This window comes from Gadus macrocephalus, chromosome 12 (assembly GCF_031168955.1).
Source record: "Gadus macrocephalus chromosome 12, ASM3116895v1".
Taxonomy (NCBI): domain Eukaryota; kingdom Metazoa; phylum Chordata; class Actinopteri; order Gadiformes; family Gadidae; genus Gadus; species Gadus macrocephalus.
In genome coordinates this window covers 23,653,417-23,675,519 of record NC_082393.1, presented here as the reverse complement: position 1 = coordinate 23,675,519, position 22,103 = coordinate 23,653,417, and the positions used below count along the sequence as shown (strand labels likewise).

Below are 22,103 nucleotides of genomic sequence, written 5' to 3'. Positions count from 1 at the left end.
GCAGCCATGCATGCATGCCTTAACTGCCTTAACACCCCCCCCCCCCCCCCCCTGTTTGTTTGAGGTAGTGCTGGGGGGGCCATTCTAAACACACACGGGATAGTAAATGCCCCCCCCTGACTACCGGACGCTAATCCCTTCGAGTCGTCTCCTAGAGACGCAAGCGTCTGATTTACTTGGCCACTAAATGCAGCCCGGGAAGGAGGCGCCCGCTGGTTCAATTACCTTCCTTTGCAGCCGACTTGTCATTGAGGGACTGGGCCATGGTTAGGTCTGCGTCGTCCGGAGTCTGGGCCTCTTTGTGGGGCCGCTTCTTCAGGATCATCCTCAGGAAACCCGTTGACCTGGGACACAGAACGACCATGTACTTACAAACACAACATGCATAGTTCGTTCAACCATTAAACATCAAGAGCTGGGCATGTTCCACGATCTAAAAGGCTAACCTGAATATTAGTTCAAACCTGTGGCTTGACTAGGTAATCATAACGGATCAGTTCTTAAAGTCCAAGCTGATTATAGTCCGAATGTAACGAGGCATTCGTTTGAATTACCTATGAAACACATAAGACTGAAATACATGTGAAGCCAAACAAGCACTCCCTATGTTAGCATACCTCGCATTTTCTCCTTGACACCAGTTGGATACAATCAGAAAGAAACGGCTCGGCGCGAAGGCCAGCAAACAACCGCCACATACCCAAACTAATCCCCCGAAAGTGTTGTGATAGCAACGGGAGACGACAACACAAACAATAATTCAGAAGACTATCCATCTGACGTAACCCCCCCCCATCCCTCCACCAGCCCCCCCTGTCTGGTGAACCGGCCCTGAGAGGACCTCAAGCCTTTGGGCAGGGGCCAACCCCATCAGAGGCCATTCAATAATCTGGAATTTCCGCATTCGTGTCTGCACTCTTTTTTCCCATTAGAGGCTCGACTTCGTATCTATATATGGCGGGGCTGTGTAGCGTGTGGAGGCATCGCCACATGGGGGAGCCAGGGACGTAGGTTTGATCAGGAGAAAAGGTCCCACTGTGGAGCTGGCCAGGGCAAAATCAGCGTAATTGTAGTTAAAACTTGATCAAGGCTTTTGGCAGAAAATACCTAGATTATATCGAAATAAGATATCGGAGCTCCGAAACTTGTCATCTTTGTACATCACCCCTTTAATATAATTCTTTAAATCTATTTGGTTGAATATATGAAGTATATTTATAAATATATTATACTTCTTTATAGCAGTGATTTTTTGTAAATTAAACAACTTGATTGCAGCCTTGTTCTTGTATGTAAAGGACAATAAACTTCAATAATAAACTCTGTCTCACATGTCCCATATGCACGTGACCTTGTTGCATGTGAGCCAAGTTCCTAACAGAGAAATTAAGTTGAATTGAATGGCTACCTTTCAGGCGTCGAGGGGACAGTCGGGGAGGAGTCTTGGCGACTGGCGGCATCCTGGCTCTTCCTTCTGAAGGAGCTGCTCTTTGAGCCATCAGAATGGCTCTCTGACGGGCTCAGCACCTGCAGAGCAAAGAGCGCACACACACACACACACACACACACACACACACAATGCACACACACACACACACACACACACGTTGCAATGGGGGTGCTGCAATCTCAGTACTTCATGATATATACACAATGAAAACACTGATGAATGGTAAATGGACTGCATTTATACCATGCTGTTCTAACCAGTGGCCACTCAAGAGCACTTTACAATACTTTCACCCATTCATGCACACATTCACACACCGACGGCGGGGGCAACAATGCAAGGCGACAGCCAGCACATCTGGAGCAGTTAGGAATAGGTGTCTTGCTCAGGGACACCTCGACACTCGGCTAGGAGGGTTTGAACTAGCAACCTTCCGGTTACCAGCCAACCCCGCTCCACCTCCTGAGCCACATGCCGCCCTAATACCTAATGAACTACGTAAACGGATCGATAGGCGTCAGTACCTCTCTGTGTGATGAGGCTCCGGCCCCCTCAGAGCCTGTAGACAAGCCGTCTAGCGAGGTGGACGTCAATCGACCCCTGCAGAGAATCAGAGAGTTCACGGTCAGACGCGGGCCTCGAGGAGGAGATTGGTGTCATGGGGATTTAACCAGAGCTTGACCACGGAGGATAAAACACGAGAAACGTGATGCCAGTGCAGAGTCTGAGCCACGTGTCTAACATAATAACAGAAGTATGTATCCGCATGAAAGGTAGGCAAAGCACAGGCCATCGCTCAAACCGGCTTGATACAAAGGTACAGTTGTTGTATTTATTGCATCACAGTGAAGATCAATATAGCTTGTTCACTGAAAAGGTTCATTTACTCTAACTTCATAGATTAACTTGTCTGTTCATGTAAACAGACTAGTATTCGCTTTAGGCACAAACTAATGAATACTAGTCTGTTTGCATGAACATACAAGTTAATATAGCTCGTTCACGTTTTAGTGTGTTCTACTTTTTGTACTGTTTGTAAAAAGTGAATGCCGTGCAATGCAGACAAACGCCATCAGACACCGAGCTGCCACCGCTGTGCAACGACGACGCGGCGCCGACTGGACGTACTGTGCGTGGATCTCCCTCTTGTGCTGCGCGGTGTCGGGCCGCGGGGGCGACCCGCCCTCGCTCTTCCTCCCGCCCTTCCACTTGTCCGGCTTCTCCTTCAGGGCCCCCGGCCGGCGCTGGAGGCCGGGCGGCCCGGAGGCCTCCTCGTGGCCGTTGCGCTCCGCCGCGGCGTCCGCGGGCCGCAGGGCGAGGCTGGACGGGCGGACGGGGCCCGTCGCCTCCTTCTTCTCCCCTTTGTCCTCCTTCACCTTCCAGTGCACGAAGGGGTACTGATCCAGCTCCTTGCTCTCGGCCGCCTCTTTCAGCCGGGCTGCCTCTTGACCTTTGCCCTTTGTCCGAGGGGACGACTTGGGCGGGGCCTCGTCCTTGCCGCCGGTGGCGGCGGCGGCGGCGGCGGGCGTGGAGGAGGCGGCGCGCTCCGACTCGCGCTGGTTGTGCTCCAGGCCCCGGCGTCGCCGCTGCTCCCTCTTCTCCTGGCTCTTGGACGCCCCGCCCTTGTGGAGGGCGGAGGCCCGCCCCTTGCTGTTCTCCTCCTCCACCTGCGGGGCTGCGCGGGCGGTGCACGGAGCAGGTCGGGTACCAGACGGGACGCCCCCCGTGGGTTCAGGGGCTCTCCCCACGTCGTCCCCCTCCTCCTCCTCCTCCTCCTCTTCGTCCTGCTGAGAACCCGCCTCAGCCGGCGTACCGTTGGTCTCCACGTAGGACCTGGGCGACGAAGGCTCCCCGCTGTCTTCGTCCTCCCCGAGGCCTTCGTCCTCGTCCTCCAGCTCTCCCTCCTTCCCCGCCTCCCCGGACGGCTGCGGGCCGGAGGCCGCCCCTTCGCCCTCCTCTTCGGGCGAGAGGGACTTCTCCGCCGCCTGGCTTTCATCCAGAGTCTCCTCCATCACCAGCTCGATGTCTGGGCGCTCCCTGGTCTGGGGCTCGGCCTCCTGGCCGCCTGCCTGCTTCAGCAGAGCAGCCTCCTCTTCCTCGGCCTTCACCTTCGCTAGTCTCTCCCCTTCCTCCCTCTGCTTCTTCTCGACCTCTTCGGCCTCTCTGGCCAGCCGGGCGTCCTCGGTCTCCCTGGCGAGCCGAACTGCCGCCTCCTCGGCTCTCCTTCTGGCCTCCTCCTCCTCCTCCTCTGCTCTCCTCCTGGCCTCCTCCGCTTCCCTCCTGGCCTCTTCCTCCTCTGCTCTGCGCTTCGCCTCCTCTTCCTCCGCCCTCCTCCGAGCCACCTCCTCTTCCTGCCTTTTCTCCTCGCGGATGGAATTGCATCTGATAAAAATCATATCGATAAAAAGACTTTAGACAAACGTCTTGATCCAAATGGTAAAACTCACAAATGAAATGTAGATTATTATATAGAGACATGGAGACAAATATAACATGGAGTCATAGGCCCAATCCCATTTCTACCCCTTACCCTGCCCCCTCCCCCTTGTTTTGAAGGGGTAAGGGGAAGGGTAGGGGTAAGGGGAAGGGGAAGGGGTAAGGGTAAGGGGAAGGCGCAAGGGGTAGAAATGGGATTGGGCCTAAGGCCCAATCCCATTTCTCCCCTTACCCCTTCCCCTTACCCCTTCCCCTTACCCCTTCAAAACAAGGGGGAGGGGTAAGGGGTGAAAATGGGATTGGGCCATAGTCTGGCCTCTGACCTTCTGCGGGCAGAGTGTCCTCGGACCAGGGCCTGCAGCTTGGTGATGTCCTGCCTGTGGCGCCGGTACTCTGCTCTCTGCCTGGAGCCCCTCCACACAGCCTGGATCAGCGTGGCCGCACGCGCCCGCCTCTCCTCCCTGCAGTACCTGCGCCACGACCGCTACAGAGAGGTGGGCGGGGGGGGGGGCATTTAGTCCAAATGCGATGTGAAGCATTCCAGTTTGTTTTTGTATTCTCCCCGAGTTGCCTTGGGGTGTTGTCAAACTGATCTCTGTGTGCAAGCCTACATAGCATGTTTACAAGGTAACAGTCAAAAAGGACTACACAAATAAACATGGAAAGAGTATTTAAGGCTCATGCTAGGCAAGTAATTATTAAGAGTTCAAAAGATGACAGAGATGAAAGGTTTTATTTCACGTTCATTATGGCTCCTATTAGTAATATTAATATTAATTAAATATTAATATTAGAATATATTCGAATATTTATTAATAATATTTCGACCATTAAATACCTTCAGTAAGACCTGGATTGGGCTTCGCGAGGTTTTGATATTCGAATTATATTCGAATAACGAAGTTCGGAGTCAAAGCCCTAACTGCTATACTGTCAGCACCCGTTTTTAGAGACATAAATCAAGCAGGTGTGCCGAGCTCTACTTCCTCGTTCCTCGTGCAGAACAGGAGATCAGAGAGTGCGTGTCTGCTCAGGGCGTACCTGGAGCACGACGGCCGCCTGCCTCATGGCCAGGTACTCGGTCCTCTGCAGGCGGGCTCTGAACCAGCGCTGCAGGAAGATGATCTTACGCATCACGTCCTTGTGCAGGGTGTCCTGCAGGTGCTGCCGCTCCAGCTCCTTCAGGTAGACCTGCGGACAGGGAGGGTGTACGGACACGTTCAATAGAGAGACGACCACAGTGGTGGGACATAGAGATGGTACACAGACATGCTATACAGATATACGACTACAGTGGTGTGACATAGAGATGTTATAGGGACATGTTATATAGAGATACGACTACAGTGGTGCTAACTAGAGATGTGATATGGACTTTCAAAGGCGTTCTATAGAACTGAAACAGATGTTATACAGTGCTACAACTATAGTGTATCATTACTTTTAAAAGACAATAGAATAAGTGGTTTTGATTACACCACATAATACCGCAGAGCAAAAATCCCTTTCATTTCGACGTTACTTTTGATCAGATAAACTACGATCATATTCACCTTAGTTTTGCCGATCTGGTAGGTCGTGGGGTCCATGCCCATCTTCTGAAACAGCAATGAGATGTCCTCTCTGGAGTCGGTGGCGTTCTTACGGAGAAGAACCCTGAAATGCTCGATGAACTCCTGCAGGAACATCACACCAACGGCCAATGGGTCAGAACACGAAAGCCTCTTGGTTCAAGACCCAACTTCTCCTGTCTTTTTGTAGACATGTTAGACCCCTGAGACCGAGTTGGAATACTTCTAAAAACTCCATGGGGCCCAGAAGGGCGGTTTATTATATTTACTGTGGTATTTGAAATATGACCAAGCTGAATGATTGATTGCGTTTTGCTTTCCTTGTAGTGGCTATTTTTTGTATGTTTTTATACTTCACCAATACATCATCACAAGGTCACTCACAAGCTGCACTTTAACATTATTTTCGATTTGTGAACATAAAACAAAATAAAAAAAGTTCATAAAAGAAAGAAGGAAGAGGCCTACAGTACCTGGAAGGTGTACTTGGCACCGTAGCCTGACCTCCTGATTCGAACCGTCTCCAGCATGCCGGTATACCGCAGCTGTTGCAAAACCAGGGCCTCGTCCAAACACATCTCCTTCTGCTCACAAACAACACAGCAGCCAAGATTATTTCAAAATAAAAAAGTCCACTATCTCCGACCATCTGCATTCCTTAAAAACTCATCAACTCAAACAAATGCATCATGAGGTTCAGGCTATAAAAGTTGTCAGGGAATAAGCCTCATCACCGTTTGAAGTTTTGTCCCAACCTAAATAACAGTTGTATTGTGGGTGACCATATACCGAATGCAACAATTCTGTACTGCCAGTCTTACCTTCTCAGCATTGGAGCGAATGCAACGGATGAAGAAAGGCTCGGCTTTACTCAGCGTTCCCAAGAGCTTGGTCAGGGAGGACTGGGAAACACAAGGAATGGGGAGCCCACATCAGCAGCCTAATAACTTTGTAAAGGTATTGCGATGAAGCTGTACCCGGAAAAGCTTAAGGAAATCATTCAAGACTGTTGACTAGGGTAAGGGTTTGCGTCAAATCATTTTGAGCAGTTGGCGGGTCAAAATTATGGGTTTTGGTCAAGGACATCAGGAACAGCCAAGCTAAGCTGATGTGATGTTACCTGGAACTGAGCACTGATGCTGGGGGTTTTCTTCTTCTTTTGCAGGCGAAGAAGGGTCTTGTTGGTGCGGTCTTGTAGAGTCAGGCCAACGATGAACTTGAGAGACCGCGAGTCCAGCAAACTCTGAACGGCAGACAGCAAAAAAGGTAAATGACCACTTTACACAAAACGCACTTAGCTCGTCCCACAGACACGCCAAGTGCACTATATATATTATTGCCCATCGGTCTGACTAACCTTAGGGATGATCTGCTTCTGCTTGGTCTGCTTGTTCTTCCTGGGGAAGGAAGACAAGAGAAGGAAAGAGAGATGTCAGAGGAGCAAAGGGGACACGGTTGTGGATGTTGGGAGGATGGAGCGAGGCGATGGGAGCGAAGTTAGTAGGACGGTGAGCCTTCCTCATGCGCTGTGAGTCAATGGGATGACAGCCTGCTCCTGGAAGATGGGATGAATGATCGGGCAGCAAGAACGTTTAGACAAGGAAAGAAGATGAAGGAGAGAAGAGAGAGAAGCCATGTTGTTGCGGATGAGGGTTGAGATGATACGAGTCCATCGCTCCAGCCACTGAGAAGTCACTAGTCTGTGGCTCCTACATAGCAGGAACCTATGATGTTCAGTGTTGCGGTGCTGACGTGCATCAACCGCTAGCCGATCTGTCATGCAGAGTTGCCACCTCTGCTGCTCTCTCGTGGGCGTTGCTCTTATGAAGCGTTCATGCAGCAGCCTTAAGCACTCACTCTGCTGTGGTCTTGCATATGACCAGGTAGCAAAATGACAGGAACGCGATTTCATAACAAATAGTTACGTAGCTGAACTGTCATATGTCGATCGAAAATCTTTTGGAATTTCACTGAATGTGTTGATTTGCAGTCAACAGCGTTATACTGGTGTCTGCCCATCGTACACTAAAAGAGCATGATTAGTTTCCTGGTTACAACAACATCTCTATATAAGGTCTACTCTCTGATCAGATAGCCCTCGTGCCATCCCAGATGTTCTGGCTGAACTTGCACAGACAGTGATCTATGATCTTAAGCAGGGCTGGTCGAGGTGATCCAGGATCCATCCACTCTGCCCTCGTCTACCGATGTCTGTACAGACGGCCTGGCGTGGCACCAGGGGGGGGGGGGGGGGGGCGTGTCGCCACCTCTCAGCGGACTCACTGGAGACCATGCCGGGGGAACCTGAGGCGCCCCCAGGGCTGCAGCAGCTTGCGGGGGTCCTCGCTGTCCAGCTGCAGGTCGTTAATGGAGCTGACGATCTGAGCGTGCATGTCCCTGACGTACGCGCACGTACATCCCGGGTGAGGGGGGAGAGAGGGTGATGGATAGAAGAGGGAGAAAAGAGAGGGAGGGTCGGGGTGAGGGGAGGAAATAAAGGCAGGGAGTAGAATGAGGTGTGAAAGAACACGTGGCTGTTAGGAGGCCACCTTAGGAGACGTATACACCCACACAGTGCCAGCACACCACCGCCGCCACCACCACCACCACCAAAGAGCCCATCAAACGAGAGACGTACACAACACGACAGACTGGTTGGGTGGAGGATCTGCGGAGGGGGGGGGGGGGGGGGGGGGAACGTCGACTCATCTCGTTTGCGATGAATCACCCTCACGGTTTACACTCCCGAACCCTCGGTCCTATTTCAAAACCCCCACCAAAGAAGCAGCCCGGAACAGACCACCCAACCACTCTGTCGTATTCCCCTTCTTACGGACAGACACAAATAGAACGAGTGATCGCGGCGTATGTTTGTGGAGACGCACGCAGACCCTCGCCAGGGTTGTGGTGAGCATGCAGAGCTGGACAAAAAGCTCGCCGTGGTTGGCCGCCTGTCTTCATGCTGGGGCTCTGTTATTGGCTGGGTGATTGTGTGTCACTGCCCGCTTTAAGGTTGTGCGGTCCTTTTGGGAAGATCGTGGAAATTGGGGGGGCAGGTCGTTCCTTGACCGGGGAGTGGTGTGACGGTATCGGTGACATGGGGGACTGGTGTGGTTAATTTGGGGGGGGCTTCTGGGTCCATGCAACACTGATACTACTTACCCATTCGCTGAACAGTACCACTCAGATGAGGTCAAGCAGCAAAGGGAGAGGCGACAAATGACTCCTTCTAAAACATGCCTCAACAGAGTGCTTGCTGATCTACATGGGAATCTGCTGTTTTTTTATTAAGGACATGGAATGAGCCATCGCACTGCGAGATTCGGTTGCAAATCTTCCAGCAATCCCCCAACCACGTTCCCAATAAAAATAAATAGGTGCTAGGTCATGTTTTCCAAAGGGCCGGGGTTTCATATTTTTAGCTTGGCTCCATTCTGAGAATTCTGGCCCGTCATTGGAGTGGTCCGTTCGGCCTCAAGCAGCTTTGTCTGTGTTTTCAGCTCTCTGTGGTTCCTGTAAGTAATCCGGACGGCTAATCAGAAAGGGCCAGTACAAACACCTTTCTGTGTTTCAGGGAAAGAATAATAAGCGTGGGGAAGCACGAGCAAGGGGGGGGGGGCTTAGGGATAGCAAAGGGCCTGCCTTATCCACCGAGGTCCAACAACATAACAGTTTAACTTTTATAAAAACATAATTACTCTTTATAATCTAAAGCTCAGGGGACGCATGTTCGTTTTGGTTTGAATTTGGATCACCTCATCGTCTGCTGAGCTAAAGGCCCTCCGAATACGTAGTTCGACTCAGAATGGAGAACCAAAGCAACAAGGTATATGTTCCCCTCAACATCATCAGTCATTTGTTTGCCCTGCTGCTTGACCTCATCCCTCCGTTCCCTGTTTTCCCTGTCCACTGGAACACTTACTTCTTACTCTCATAGCTAGCAAAGATGTCTTCAAAGGCCTCTAGAGGGCGCTCCTCTGAGTGATCAAAGCTGAAATCGAGCATAGAGGCTCGTCTGTGGAAGGGAGAGGAAGAGAACCGCACACATGATGGGGGATCACCGGGGGTTGGAGGGGGGGAGAGGGGAGACGGGGGGAGGGGCAAGAGCCCTGGGGCCAACAAGATGACATGAAGGAAGACACTGTTGTCGTTAGCTGTCGTCTTTGAATTAGCTTGATCTACAACAGGGAGTGCTAAAGAGTAATTGCTGGGAGTGCTTAAGAACAATCCAGGACTCTTTGATGCATGCATCATTCGAATCCTCCTTCATGTCGTCCATCACTAAAAGAAAGCAGTAAAGGTCTACAGTGAACCCAACCTACAAAACACAAAGAACCACCCTGGGTGAAACTCAAATGCAGCATAAAGATAGCAATTGGGGTGTGGAAGTTATAGGACTATGCTGCTGCGCCTGGTGAACTCGTATTTTAATGGTATATTATTATGACTTGTCCACAGGTGCTGCAGCTTCCAGTCAAGGATCTAGGTGAAATCTGCTGCCGTTAGACTTGGGGGGGAAAGAGACTGTTATTCTGTTGGATGTTGAGCACAAAGAAAATACAGATAATTATGAGTCAAAAAACGTGTCATGGACCTTAGTAACGACCATCAACTCTAACTCCAAGTGTGTGCGTGCGAGTGTGTGTGTGTGTGTGTGTGTGTGTGTGTGTGTGTGTGTGTGTGTGTGTGTGTTTTCTGTACCCATAGATTTTCTCTGTCTGTTAACAGACTGTGTGCAGAATAAGCTCATGTGTACGTATTATCTATTCTGTGCATGTTTGACTCAAGTACTGCAACATGTTGTTTCGAGGATGTAGGGCATCAAAAGCAACTGAAAATATTTGTGCCCTTGCAATGTATTTTATAAATGCGGACACAAATAAAGACATTTGAAATGTGTGTGCGTGTGCGTGTGTGTGTGTGTGTGTGCGCGAGTGAGTGAGTCATAGAAGGCACTCTTACTTGTACATCTTTTCCACTGGGGGGTTGGGCCTTTGCAGCTCTCCTAGTGGAGTCCTGGAGGGAGGCCGCACCACGCCTAGACAAGACACACAGACAGACGAGGAATCAAGACAAGCTAGTCGAGTAGTAAAAACCCAACAGCATTGTGTGGTGACTACAACCCAGTGATTTCCATGTATTCAACGCTCAACTTAATTGTTTAATCTAATCTGATCAAACACCATCCAAATGCAAACTGTAGATTTGCATATTGTACTAAAAGAACCCTGTTCCAGTCCTTTGTGTGCCTCAGTAGCCTGGCTTCAGAGACTAATTAAAGGGGGGAAACGTGGGAAATCTGGAAGTGGGAATTATCCTGCACATGTGAACGTCAGTTAAACTTGAAACAGCCGGAGAGCTTTAAGTGGTGGGGGTCCTTAAACAACCTCTCTTAACCAGTTGCAGCGCAACAACACTTAATCACCCAGGTTAAAAGGGTAGCCTCAACTGCAGCGAGACAATTCTGCTGACACATACATAAAAACATTACGTCTATACATTACTCTCTGATTTCTTAATTATCGATAACTTATCCCTTTCTTTTCTCCACAACTAAAATTCCCATTGTTAAACTTGTGTACACTGAATAGAACACTTTTCTCCTCAATACCATGACCAACATTAAAAAAGAAAACAAGACGTCCACGGTCCAAATTAAAAGACACTGAAAATACTTTTTCTTTTTTTTCTCACGACAGAAAGTCAAACGTAAAGTATGTATAGTACGAGACAGTAAATGTATGAAGTACGAGTAAATGCATGAAAATTCATTCGGTGGAAACATCCGACCGTCCTCCATTGAGAGGCGGGCTTGTGGTGACCGTCACTCCGCTCCCTACCTGCCGTCTTGGCGGCCCAGCGCCTCCCGGCCTGGTTGAAGGCGGCCATTCCCCGGATGGTGGCCCGCAGAATGCCCCAGCGGAACATGGCCACGGGGTCGTTGCCGATGAGCTGGCGCACGAAGGCCCGGTCGCTGCTCCGCAGCAGCGCCACGATGTCCGGACGCATGTGGTCTGTGTTTTTCTCACGGAAATCCTGCGGGATTTGGTCGATGAGGACGAGACGTTAGGGAGCGCATCCGGAACAAGTTAAAAGATGAGAAGAAAAAGGGAAAACAGCCCACACTCTGGGCGGTAGTTTGTGTGGCATGAGGTGATTCAATTAGGTTTATTAGATCTCAGATCGATACCAAGATGACTTAACTACTGGAGGAAGGGCCTTCCAGAAGAGGCATCCAGAGACCTTTCTTGGTCCAGTCTTGAAAGGCGTTCAACTTTGCATTGATTCCATTCCTTGCTCTTTTTAAGTTGATAATAACAAGTCATGTGGAGAATCCATATAGATGTGTGGTTTCCAAAACCCCCCTTCATCTTTAAGTGCAGATCGACTACTAGTAATGCTTACCTTGATCTGGTACTTGACCACCCCAGCGAAGTGGCGGATGACAAAGGCGGGCTCCATGACCGGTGTGGCGACAAAGTACTTGTTCCCCTGGTGCTGCTGCTTGAACTTGGCCAGCAAGGTGACGTCGGTGGCATGTGGGAAACTGAATCACAGAGGAAAGACGAAAGGATTGGATCAACTTTTGCTTCCCTGAAGGAAATAATAACCACTCATATTAAAACATACAAAAAATATATATTACAATGATTCAAGTTTTACCCCTGAAGTGAACAGATACAAAGCATAATGAATTAATAAAGCTCCCTACGTCAATGAGCTATCACCAATCAATAACAGGTCGTCTGCGATTGAACGGTGATACCTCATCGATGTAGAATGATCACATAAAGTAAACCAGAAGGCAGTATTGGTTCTTACTTGCTCTCCTCGTCCAGGAGATAGAGCAGACCGGTGGGTTTCTTGCTGATCAGGTGGATACAGCCCACATTGTCCGTGTAGTCAATGTTGTGCCAGGTGATTCCCTCTGCTTGATACTCTTCCTGTTGGGAAACCAATGAGCAATGAGGGATATCAATAACAAACAAGCTGGGCGATAAGTCGCCTCTAAATAACATTGCCTACTCAACATTTACGAGAAGAACTTGTGCCTCACTTCGGCTGTCAAATTATGAATTATTATTAAATTGATAATTGTAATTGATCATTTAGTTAACAAGGAGACGCTAGGCCTCTTGCTAAATGATTCCTAGAGGTAAGCGTGGACTTAGTCTATCCTACTCAGTGTGTTTCGGCTGGGAATCCAAAACCCTATGCCCTAGAAAGGTGACGGAGGAAGAATAAGGAAGAGAAGGCGTACCTGCTCCAGTTTGAAGATGTGCTGGTTGAAGTAATACTGTAGCTGCTCGTTGGCATAGTTGATGCAGAACTGCTCAAAGCTGTTGGTTTCAAAGTCCTCAAAGCCAAATATATCCAGGACGCCGATGGACAAACACTGGGAAATAGAAGGCAAGGAACGTATGGCATGAGGTACACGTGAACGAATAACCATCAAATAATGTGCTACTGCGTTATTTGGCTCCAATGCTATACTAGAGATAAGGGTATCCTACAAGTAAGCTTACCACAATACAGAGTGGTGTGAGTGAGTGAGTGAGTGAGTGAGTGAGTGAGTGAGTGAGTGAGTGAGTGAGTGAGTGAGTCTTACTGGGACGGATTCCTTCATGTCTCTCTTGTTCAGCAGGGCATGGTTGATGCGCAGCACAATCCAGTCGAAGAGGGCACTGTACAGAGACTTGGCCATGGAGTCCCTGGTTGTGATTGCCTGTTGCAAAGCGAGAGACGGTAAGTCAATTGGCAGAAATGGTTTGATGTCGGAGGACACACACAGTGTATACATTATATCGGAGCTTATGAGAAAGGGGACACAGCAGTGATACAGGACACTGTGGTATAGAATTTGTTATTCACACTTTGATTTAATTATCCATGAAATAATGATTTATGAACTATTATTTTCCACCATTTCACTCAATGAGCAATGCCATGTTGTATTAGAAATTGGCATTCAATGATCATTCGAAAATATAACAGTGAAAAATGGCGGAGGAACTAGTGAAAATGAAGATCAACAAAAAATATACTTGGTGAACCGTATAAGCTTAATACATTATATAACTCAAAATCCAATTCAATTGACCAAACAAATCCTGGAAGAAGTATCCAGAGGAGTCGAAGTGAAAACCCCTATCCAGCCGACTGTGTTATTACTGGGTCTGTACAGCACCACGGGCAGGGCTGGGCTCCTACCTCACTGTGGCTGTAGGGCAGGATGAGTTTGTCATTGACCGTCACCGTCTTCCTCTTAGTCAGGGCCTCAACCAGCAACTCCTCTTTCACCTGGAGCAGGAGCCAATGACACGTTGGTACATTCAGACATCACCGTAACCACTAGTGAGGCCTGAGGTCATGCAAGTCTGCAGATGAAAGCGAAAGCTAATGCAATCCCCCCCCCCCCCTCGCATCCGGTGGTCAATTATAGAGGGTTAAACCTACTCTTTAACGAGCTGATTGCATGCATCCGTTTTGCCTCTGGCAATTGCAAATCAAATTTAACACACACACACACACACACACACACACACACACACACACACACACACACACACACACACACACACACACACACACACACACACACACACACACACACACACACACACACACACACACACACTACCTTCAGCAGATCAGAGAGGGTAGCCAGGACATCAGGAGGCCCCACGTCCAAGCCTTCTTCCCGGCCGTCGGTCTTGTCGCTGTAGGTCACATTTCCCAGGTACAGGATGGCCGACAGTACAGAGAAGATCCTGCATAGGGGTTAAAAAAAAAAGAAAAAAAAAAAAAATTACACATACAGAACCAAAATTGTCTAAAATCTAAATCTATTCCAATGGTGGTCTTGTGCTGACTGCGCTCGTGTTCGGTTGGCTCACTGTTTCTTGGTGGCCGAGAGGAAGCCAACCATCTCCATGGCCTGCTGCAGCCTCTCGAAGTCATGGCGCAAGTCCTCCTCATCCTCGATCCGGAAGTTTTGCTACGGGAGGGGTCAAAGGACGGGCAGATGGGGGTGAGTTCACATGGCCCTGGGTAAAAAGCAAGAGAGCTCGGAGAGAGAAAGACTGAGGGCAGAAGACGGGATTCAAGCGCCTGCAGTGCAAAATAGGAAACTTTGTCAATCACGACCACAGGTATTCTAAGTATATCACATCAAGTAATCTGGCAAATACTACGGTAACACCTAAAAAACGAATGTGTGTGTGTGTGTGTATGTGTATGTGTATGTGTGTGTGTGTGTGTGTGCGCGTAAAAAATGGAGGCTGGAGGTAAACAAAGGGAACTTCATTAACATGCAGTGCACATATGGGCAGGAAGCGGGGAGCAGGTTGCATACGCAGCCCATTCAGTAGAGTGACAATCCCCTTGAATAACAGGCCATCCCATCTCTGAATAACAGGTCATTACAGTCTGAGGGCCGGCCTCCCTCCAGGCCAACATCTCATCATAACATGAGACTTCACAAGAGTCTGCGCTTTATCAATATATATTTCGGAGAACATTGATATAAAAATCCTTCTAACCATTAGAGCTGACTGACTAAACTGGTCTGAGTGAATGGGTAATTATGTCTTCCCGGGCACAGTTGGTCGGGCATTCATTCATTCATGTGGTTTGAAGCATTGAATAGAGCTCGATGCATACAAATGAGGTGGGGAATGGTGGATAGACAGACTGCACAAGAATAAACCTGATCCAGGCCGGCAGAGATTTTCTAACAGCTGCCTCGTGGTTCAACATATCAGCACCTTTCTTCTCTGCTGACTGGTTATGCCGTCTGTGAGCCGGAACACATACTTCTCGATTTCAACTCGCATGGCAGAATGAAGGACTTGGCATTGGAGCCGTCAACGTCCCATCAAACAGATGCAGACGGCCGTGCGGAGGGAATAGGAGTAGACTACGGATAGCATGTGGGTTCACACGGTGCTAGGTGTGCTAGAGGTAAGGGTAGTTATCCCGGTGGACACAGCCGTGCAGAGAGAATAGGGGATAACATATAGGGCTCCCTGGAAAAAGATGCTAAAGGTCTCAATGGGACTACCCTGGATAAATAAAGGTTAAATAACAAAAAATAGACATATATTATGTAGGTGCTACCTGCTTGAGGTGAAGCTAGTTTTCAAGGTGAACACAGCGGTGAAGAGGGAATAGGTAAGAACATATAGTATGTAGGTGGTGCCTGTTTGAGGTAAAGGTAGTTATCAAGGTGAACACAGCGGTGAAGAGGGAATAGGTAGAACATATAGTATGTAGGGGGTACCTGTTTGAGGTAAAGGTAGTCTTCAGGTGCCAGCAGCTTGAACTCCCTCCGTTCCTCGTCAGAAGCTCCCATCAGCAGGTAGTAGAACACATGGTAGTTCCTACGGATGGAAACTAACAAGTTAGCTATACGGGTGGACAAAATTGAAATTTTTGATACATGCCATGGCCAGTTAGTTAAAGTAACATTAAAGTACCGTAGTATTTTTGATGTTGCATGTGACAGCACTTTTGCTAGTTAGCTAGCTTTACAAGCTTGGTTCTCTTATATTGTAGAAGTTTGATTGTATTTGATTGATTGTTTAAAAACACAGCACAAGGACCGATGGAGGACAATATCCAAGCTGCCTGATGTTGATATCCATTGTCTCTGTGTTGCTACAGGCAACCTTGACGTCTGCCTCGGTAGCTCAGCTGTAAAGCCCCACATGTGTAATGAGTTTCTGTGATTATATCCGTGACACAGCAACACGCCATGCAGCCGGATCACTGTGGTACCAGATGCTGTGAACAGCCTGTGTGTGGTTATTTGCAGAATGCGTGGGTTGCTGCTGCTGCTGCTGCTGCTGCTGCTGCTGACTGCATGACTGGCTAGGGTAGGGTGCAAAACCTGACAGCTACGTGTCCTGTACCGGAAGGGACTAGGACTACGGGGGCTGGGGTTGCTGACATTCAGACCATGAGCAAGCTACCAAACCGAGCTCATATCAAAGGTCCCCAGGGATTAATGAATTATTACCATTAATAATATCAATAATGATGTTATTACTTATTACACTCTACAAAAGGAATGTCATGTTTCATTCCTTTACATAACAGAAGTTAATGCTTAACTCTCACAAACAGCAGAGTTGTTTGTGTCATAAAGCTAGGAATATCACACATTAAAAAATTGCCCCTCACCTACTATTACGACAACAAATTACCTATTCAAGATATACATACTGCAAGCATTGGCCAGTATAAGTTCAAAGAGAGTGAGTGTGGCAGTTGTGTACGTTAAGTATGTCAAGTAAAAGACGTCAGCAGTGTGATTAAGGTATACTAAAAGCATTGTAAGGTTAGAAAATGTTTCACCAGTCTATATAAAGTTGAGCACCCTACCGTACGTGTGCGTGTGTGTGTGTGTGTGTGTGTGTGTGTGTGTGTGTGTGTGTGTGTGTGTGTGTGTGTGTGTGTGTGTGTGTGACAGTATGGTTGCGCGTGTGTGTGTTTGCACTCGCGTGCACGTGTGTTGGCAGATGAACAAGCCGGTCCAAGGCTGGGATTTGTCCTTCACTCAGAATCATTATCAAAACACTAAAAGCCTCTTTATAACCCTTCCTCCCCATTCGTTCAGAGCGCTCCATGAAGGTCCATGAGGTACAGAGGTGATGACCCCCCGAGTGGCCCCTCACCTCTCGTTCTCTTCTCTGGACACCAGGCGAGACTTCTCCAGCAAATACTTCTCCACCACAGCCCTGGAGAAAAGACAAGGAAGAAGTGAATTAACAACATGGAAGGGAAGTCAATGCATGAGCATCAATCAGTGAAGTTTCTCTGCTTCCAACCCTATCACCCTAGAAAATGCTGAATATCATGTGGAAATGAACATGAACTCTAACTGTGTGTGTGTGTGTGTGTGTGTGTGTGTGTGTGTGTGTGTGTGTGTGTGTGTGTGTGTGTGTGTGTGTGTGTGTGTGTGTGTGTGTGTGTGTGTGTGTGTGTGTGTGTGTGTGTGTGTGTGTGTGCATTTGAGACCAAAAACGTGTAAATCAGATCGGTCATAATTATATTACGACGAAATCTGCCTTGAAGCGCCTCTTAGAATTACTATGCCGTTTCCCTATACCAATTCAGGTTATTCGTGTCCATCTAAGGAGCAGAAGGAAGTGAAGACAGACATGAGGCGACATGCATTGGCCACGTGCCCGATGACACAAATAGACCCATTTTATAAAATGGGCTGAATCATTTTTTTTATATCAACCAGCCGTGACATAGGGGAAGATGCGCCAAAGGTTAAAATGGACACCAGGATTAAAGGCACCAGAATGGTGCTTGATCTAGTATTATTGAAGATATTGAGTGAATGCAATCGTTCTGAACACTCTTCTACGTTTATTGAGAAGTACTGAAGTAAGTCCTAAAGAGTGAATAGAAAAAAGGAATCAGATTTCAATTGTGCAGTGGGTTGGAAGGGAGGGGGGGGGGGGGACTTGGCTTGATGCTCTAAAATAATGTTTGGATTAGTGTCGTATGTCTTTGCTACGGGCATGTCTTTTTAGCGAGCAAGCCACAGATCTCCACAGAAATGTTAACCACCATGAAAGCTTCCAGCGCTTAATGGCACCACTTATACGAAGAGTCCTTGGTAGAAGCATCAAAAATAACATCGGAACATACCATGGCCGTATATGCAGGCTTGGCTGTAAATATTTGCCAGCCTGAGTCCTCCCAAGAGTACTTATTATGGCGCAGAAGATTTAATGTAATTTCAAGCCCGTCCACATAATGTAGGAGGCCAAGCCTAGACAAAGCCTAGCTCCACGCCGAAAATATACGGGAAACTTTTCTATGGCACTAAATATCTTCAGGGTTTTGTTTTGTATAATTCTTTCGCTGTTTGCTTGATCTCCTTCAGATTTCGTCACTCCTCTCGTTACCTACACCTCCTGTGTTAACACACCATGGGGCAAAGCAAAGGTAGGGCCCATAAAGTATGAGAATAGTAAAAAGGGAAGTTGAGGGCCTCTGATGTAATTTAACAAAAACTAAAGTAATCTGCAGGAAGCTGGACAAGAGACTTTTTCCAGCAACACGTGCTAGTTATGCAACAGTCTGCATCTATAAGGCATAACCCAGACCTCACACCTGAAAGGGAACACACACATGCACACATTATCCTTGAATCCAAAACTCAAGGGTACAGAATCAGATAGTTACCTGCATGATTACAGAGAAACACAAGACACATACAAAGCCACTCACACGCACACACGCCCAGTCCCTACACAACCCCTGAAGACTTTGACATTTCTGACCACAGCCCACTTGTGTCCCAGTGGAGAGAAAGGTAGGCGGGTCTGAGAGCAAACTGAAATATGTCAGTTGGTGTTTCAGCCAAAGCTGATCGGAACAGTAGCCAGTCCCGTTCGGGTCTTTGTTAATCTCCTTTATGGACACGCCGATTAATCCCGGTGGACTGATAGAGAGATAGCCGCTTTTGTTAGGCCCGCGGTGGAGCTCCATGGTACTAGAGAAATGACTGTCCGTTTGGTTCAAAGCCACCATGGGAGACGCACCACAGGAAGAGAGGAAAACAATCACAGCACTGATGATCAGCGCATAGCGCGTGTGCGTGTGGACACGCATGCGGGTGCGTGTGTCTGTGCGTATTTGGGTCATGCCTTGCGCTACCATTCTAAAAGGGGTTTCACACTGCAGCACGGCCAGCCGTCAGCCCGCTAATTGAATTCAACGACCCTTATTGGATTACGAGCCCCTCTGGGGGAAAAGCAATCCAATAGAGGACGATGAGTATGGGGTGCTTTTAGGGCCTAATCAGGTTGTTGCTTGGCCCCTCACCATGAACTGCACCCAGCAGCTGTCGCCTCTGGCCCCGTTACTGCCACATCTATAAACTCAGCTGCCACTGATATGCATGTACGTTATCTATAAAAGAAGATGGTTTCAACTGCTCACAGCGGGAGGGGGGGGGGAGATGAGGAAGTGACACGGCGGGCTAGATTCTCATGCAGTGGCCGACCACACGAGTTGACTCCACAGAGGGGGAGAAGAGGAACCAGTGAACTTGAGGCTGGAGTCTGAGCATACTGCATGACGTCAGAGTAAGCAGTTGACAGTAAACGGTGCAGAGACACCGGTGAGTAGAAACGTTCCTATAGACAGGAAGAGGCTGTAAAGACAGGAAGGGACCTTTAACAAGCGCCGCGTGTCGTTTTGCAATGCATGGTTCTCCGGAACAGCATACGCACCCCTCCCCGAGCTAGTCCACGTGAGAATGTACTTGTGAGAGGTGGCTGATTGGAAAATGGGTCGGTGTTGTGGTTGTGTGTTGTGTGTGCAGAGTGGATGCAGGGGCACCGCCGGTTCCTCACCCTCTCACTACGCCGCTCTCCAGGTAGTTGACCTGGATGAACTTCCCAAAGCGACTGGAGTTGTTGTTGTGGGCCGTCTTGGCATTCCCAAAGGCCTAGCGGGGAAATGGGAGAGAGAGAGAGAGAGAGAGAGATAGAGGAAAAGAGAGAGAGAAAAACACAGGGTTAGGTTATTACTTTGTTTTACCTCAAAATGTATGTTTACATAAATTGCATGCAGGGAATTGCCAAGATATTAAACTACAAATTTGTGGAGGGGTAAAGAGTGAAACATCAAGCATGCAGATCTGTTGGACTTATCAGCAACAAAAAACCCTACCATCTGTTGGCCTACAATTAAGGAAAGAACAGACAAAAAACAACAATAACAACAAATCAGGATGACAACTAGCAACCTCCAGGGCCCAAAGGTCACGACTGGTTTAAAACAGCAGGTGACCTCACAGCAGGAGGCCTGACAGTGAGAGTGGGTGTGAGTGCGCGCGTGTGTGTGTGTGTGTGTGTGTGTGTGTGTGTGTGTGTGTGTGTGTGTGTGTGTGTGTGTGTGTGTGTGTGTGTGTGTGTGTGTGTGTGTGTGTGTGTGTGTGTGTGTGTGTGTGTGAGAGTGTGCGTGTGCGCGTGTGTGTGTGTGTGTGCGTGTGTGTGTGTGTGTGAGAATGTGTGTCTTCTTTGCTCCTAGGACACTTAAAAAAGGGTCAGCATCTGTTGCTTGTTTTCCGCTCTTAAGATAAGTCCATCTTTCGTTCCATCTCTCTTACTTTCATCCCTCTGTTATCCTACACATCCTCTCAAGCATCTCCCCTTTCTCTCTCTCTCTCTGTGTGTTTGCGCGTGCGTATGCGTGCGTGCGTGTGTGCAGCGAGAGACACTAGGTGGTGGATGATAAATGAGGCTGAGGGGGCTATGTGTATAGGGCTGTCAGACCAGAAAGGAACAGAGAACCCCCCCCCCCCCACTCTGGGGTGGAAGCCATACCCAACCAGGGACACACAGAGCTCAGCTCAAAAGGTCTCAAAGAGGGCCCCTGTTTACTGTTCTGATGCCGGTCACACTCCTTTTTTATCGTCGTCTCCTTCTCCTCTCAGACACACAACAGGGGAAGTTGACTTGATGCATATTAAACAGACACTACTTTGAGAGCTCCACACGAATAGCAGAACGAATTCCAAACCATTTGTGGAGATACACAAAGTCACACACCCATTTCCTTCTCTTTTTTTTTTTACCAGAACGGCATACATTAGCATCTGAGAGCGCCCAAATTTTTTTTCACGAAAAATATACTGAAGCCATTCCCTTTTGTCAGGAGTACTAGGGAATTTTACAGCCATTTTATGTTCTTCTCTCACGGTGTCGGTGAACTACACCAATGCACCAGGCGGAAGTATGGGATAACGCAGAAAAAGCGTAGCCTTAAAATGTCTTTGTGTTCCCAGGGGAACCAGTCGTAGAGGCAGCTTCTGTGGTGACTCAGTCAGGAAGATGAAGAAAGTCTGACTACGTTCAGGAAGTTCGTCACCCGTGACCAAAATCATCAATAAAAAAAAAAAGAAAGGTCTACGCCCAACTTGTCTGGACAGGGCTCGGCGCACTCGGGAGTTTACATTCCCAGTATCCGTGTTTGTGTTTGAATGCATTTGTGTCCGTCAGTCAGACCTCTGGAGTGTTTCTGTACGTTTGGCGGGAGTTTATTGGAAATAAATAACCAAACATCTGTGTGTTCGACATCTATTTATTCAGGTGTGGTCCGCCATGACTAAAGGTCAGCACAACTTGCGCCCGTTTTTTTAGCTTTGTGTATGCGTCTGTGCCCCCCGTGTGTTGGTGGGTGTATCTGTGTGTGGTGTGTGTTTGTATACGAGAGAGAGAGTGAGTGAGCGATTGAGCGATAATTACATTATCCATTCGACTCAGTGTTTTACTGCTCCACCACCAGCAAAGAGGACTGCATCGACATAGAAATCTCCTTTTGTGAGGCCAAAACCCCTCCACCATGGAAGGAATGCTAAACATGTCAAAGCAACACTTAAATATGCCCCAAATGAAGGCTCCTATTGGCTCACAGCGCCCCCAGGTAATACGTTAGTGGATCGACGGTTTGCCAAGCCTTCGTGTGTCCATGGTTACCTGTGGGCTAGTTTCCCCATTGAAACAGGGACTGCTCTTTGTGTCTGTATAACACAAAAAGGAGGGAGGAGGAAGCAAAGATTGTGGGATAGAAATAGAGACCCTACGTGAACTAAGAGAAGTGCGTGTGCATGCAAG

At 48.3% G+C, this 22,103-nt stretch overlaps 1 protein-coding gene across 8 annotated transcripts in view; it reads right to left on the bottom strand.

Moving 5' to 3' along the window:
• The window catches only part of si:zfos-588f8.1, a 57,293-nt gene that overhangs the window by 10,675 nt on the left and 24,515 nt on the right, over positions 1 to 22,103 (bottom strand). For 4 of the 8 annotated variants that reach the window (XM_060067771.1, XM_060067773.1, XM_060067777.1 and 1 more), the window contains exons 5-29: positions 19,839 to 19,933; positions 17,136 to 17,198; positions 15,740 to 15,839; positions 14,355 to 14,455; positions 14,099 to 14,228; positions 13,669 to 13,758; positions 13,067 to 13,183; positions 12,719 to 12,853; positions 12,280 to 12,401; positions 11,863 to 12,004; positions 11,298 to 11,493; positions 10,420 to 10,495; positions 9,380 to 9,472; positions 7,741 to 7,854; positions 6,815 to 6,854; positions 6,578 to 6,700; positions 6,279 to 6,359; positions 5,931 to 6,041; positions 5,440 to 5,562; positions 4,928 to 5,077; positions 4,210 to 4,370; positions 2,579 to 3,832; positions 1,975 to 2,050; positions 1,409 to 1,527; positions 226 to 344 (exon numbers count right to left, since the gene is read on the bottom strand). In XM_060067771.1, the coding sequence (XP_059923754.1) occupies positions 226 to 344; positions 1,409 to 1,527; positions 1,975 to 2,050; positions 2,579 to 3,832; positions 4,210 to 4,370; positions 4,928 to 5,077; positions 5,440 to 5,562; positions 5,931 to 6,041; positions 6,279 to 6,359; positions 6,578 to 6,700; positions 6,815 to 6,854; positions 7,741 to 7,854; positions 9,380 to 9,472; positions 10,420 to 10,495; positions 11,298 to 11,493; positions 11,863 to 12,004; positions 12,280 to 12,401; positions 12,719 to 12,853; positions 13,067 to 13,183; positions 13,669 to 13,758; positions 14,099 to 14,228; positions 14,355 to 14,455; positions 15,740 to 15,839; positions 17,136 to 17,198; positions 19,839 to 19,933 (3,931 nt within the window). The remainder of the gene's footprint in view (positions 1 to 225; positions 345 to 1,408; positions 1,528 to 1,974; positions 2,051 to 2,578; positions 3,833 to 4,209; positions 4,371 to 4,927; positions 5,078 to 5,439; positions 5,563 to 5,930; positions 6,042 to 6,278; positions 6,360 to 6,577; positions 6,701 to 6,814; positions 6,855 to 7,740; positions 7,855 to 9,379; positions 9,473 to 10,419; positions 10,496 to 11,297; positions 11,494 to 11,862; positions 12,005 to 12,279; positions 12,402 to 12,718; positions 12,854 to 13,066; positions 13,184 to 13,668; positions 13,759 to 14,098; positions 14,229 to 14,354; positions 14,456 to 15,739; positions 15,840 to 17,135; positions 17,199 to 19,838; positions 19,934 to 22,103) is intronic. The other 4 variants (XM_060067775.1, XM_060067778.1, XM_060067774.1 and 1 more) reach the window with 3 other exon arrangements.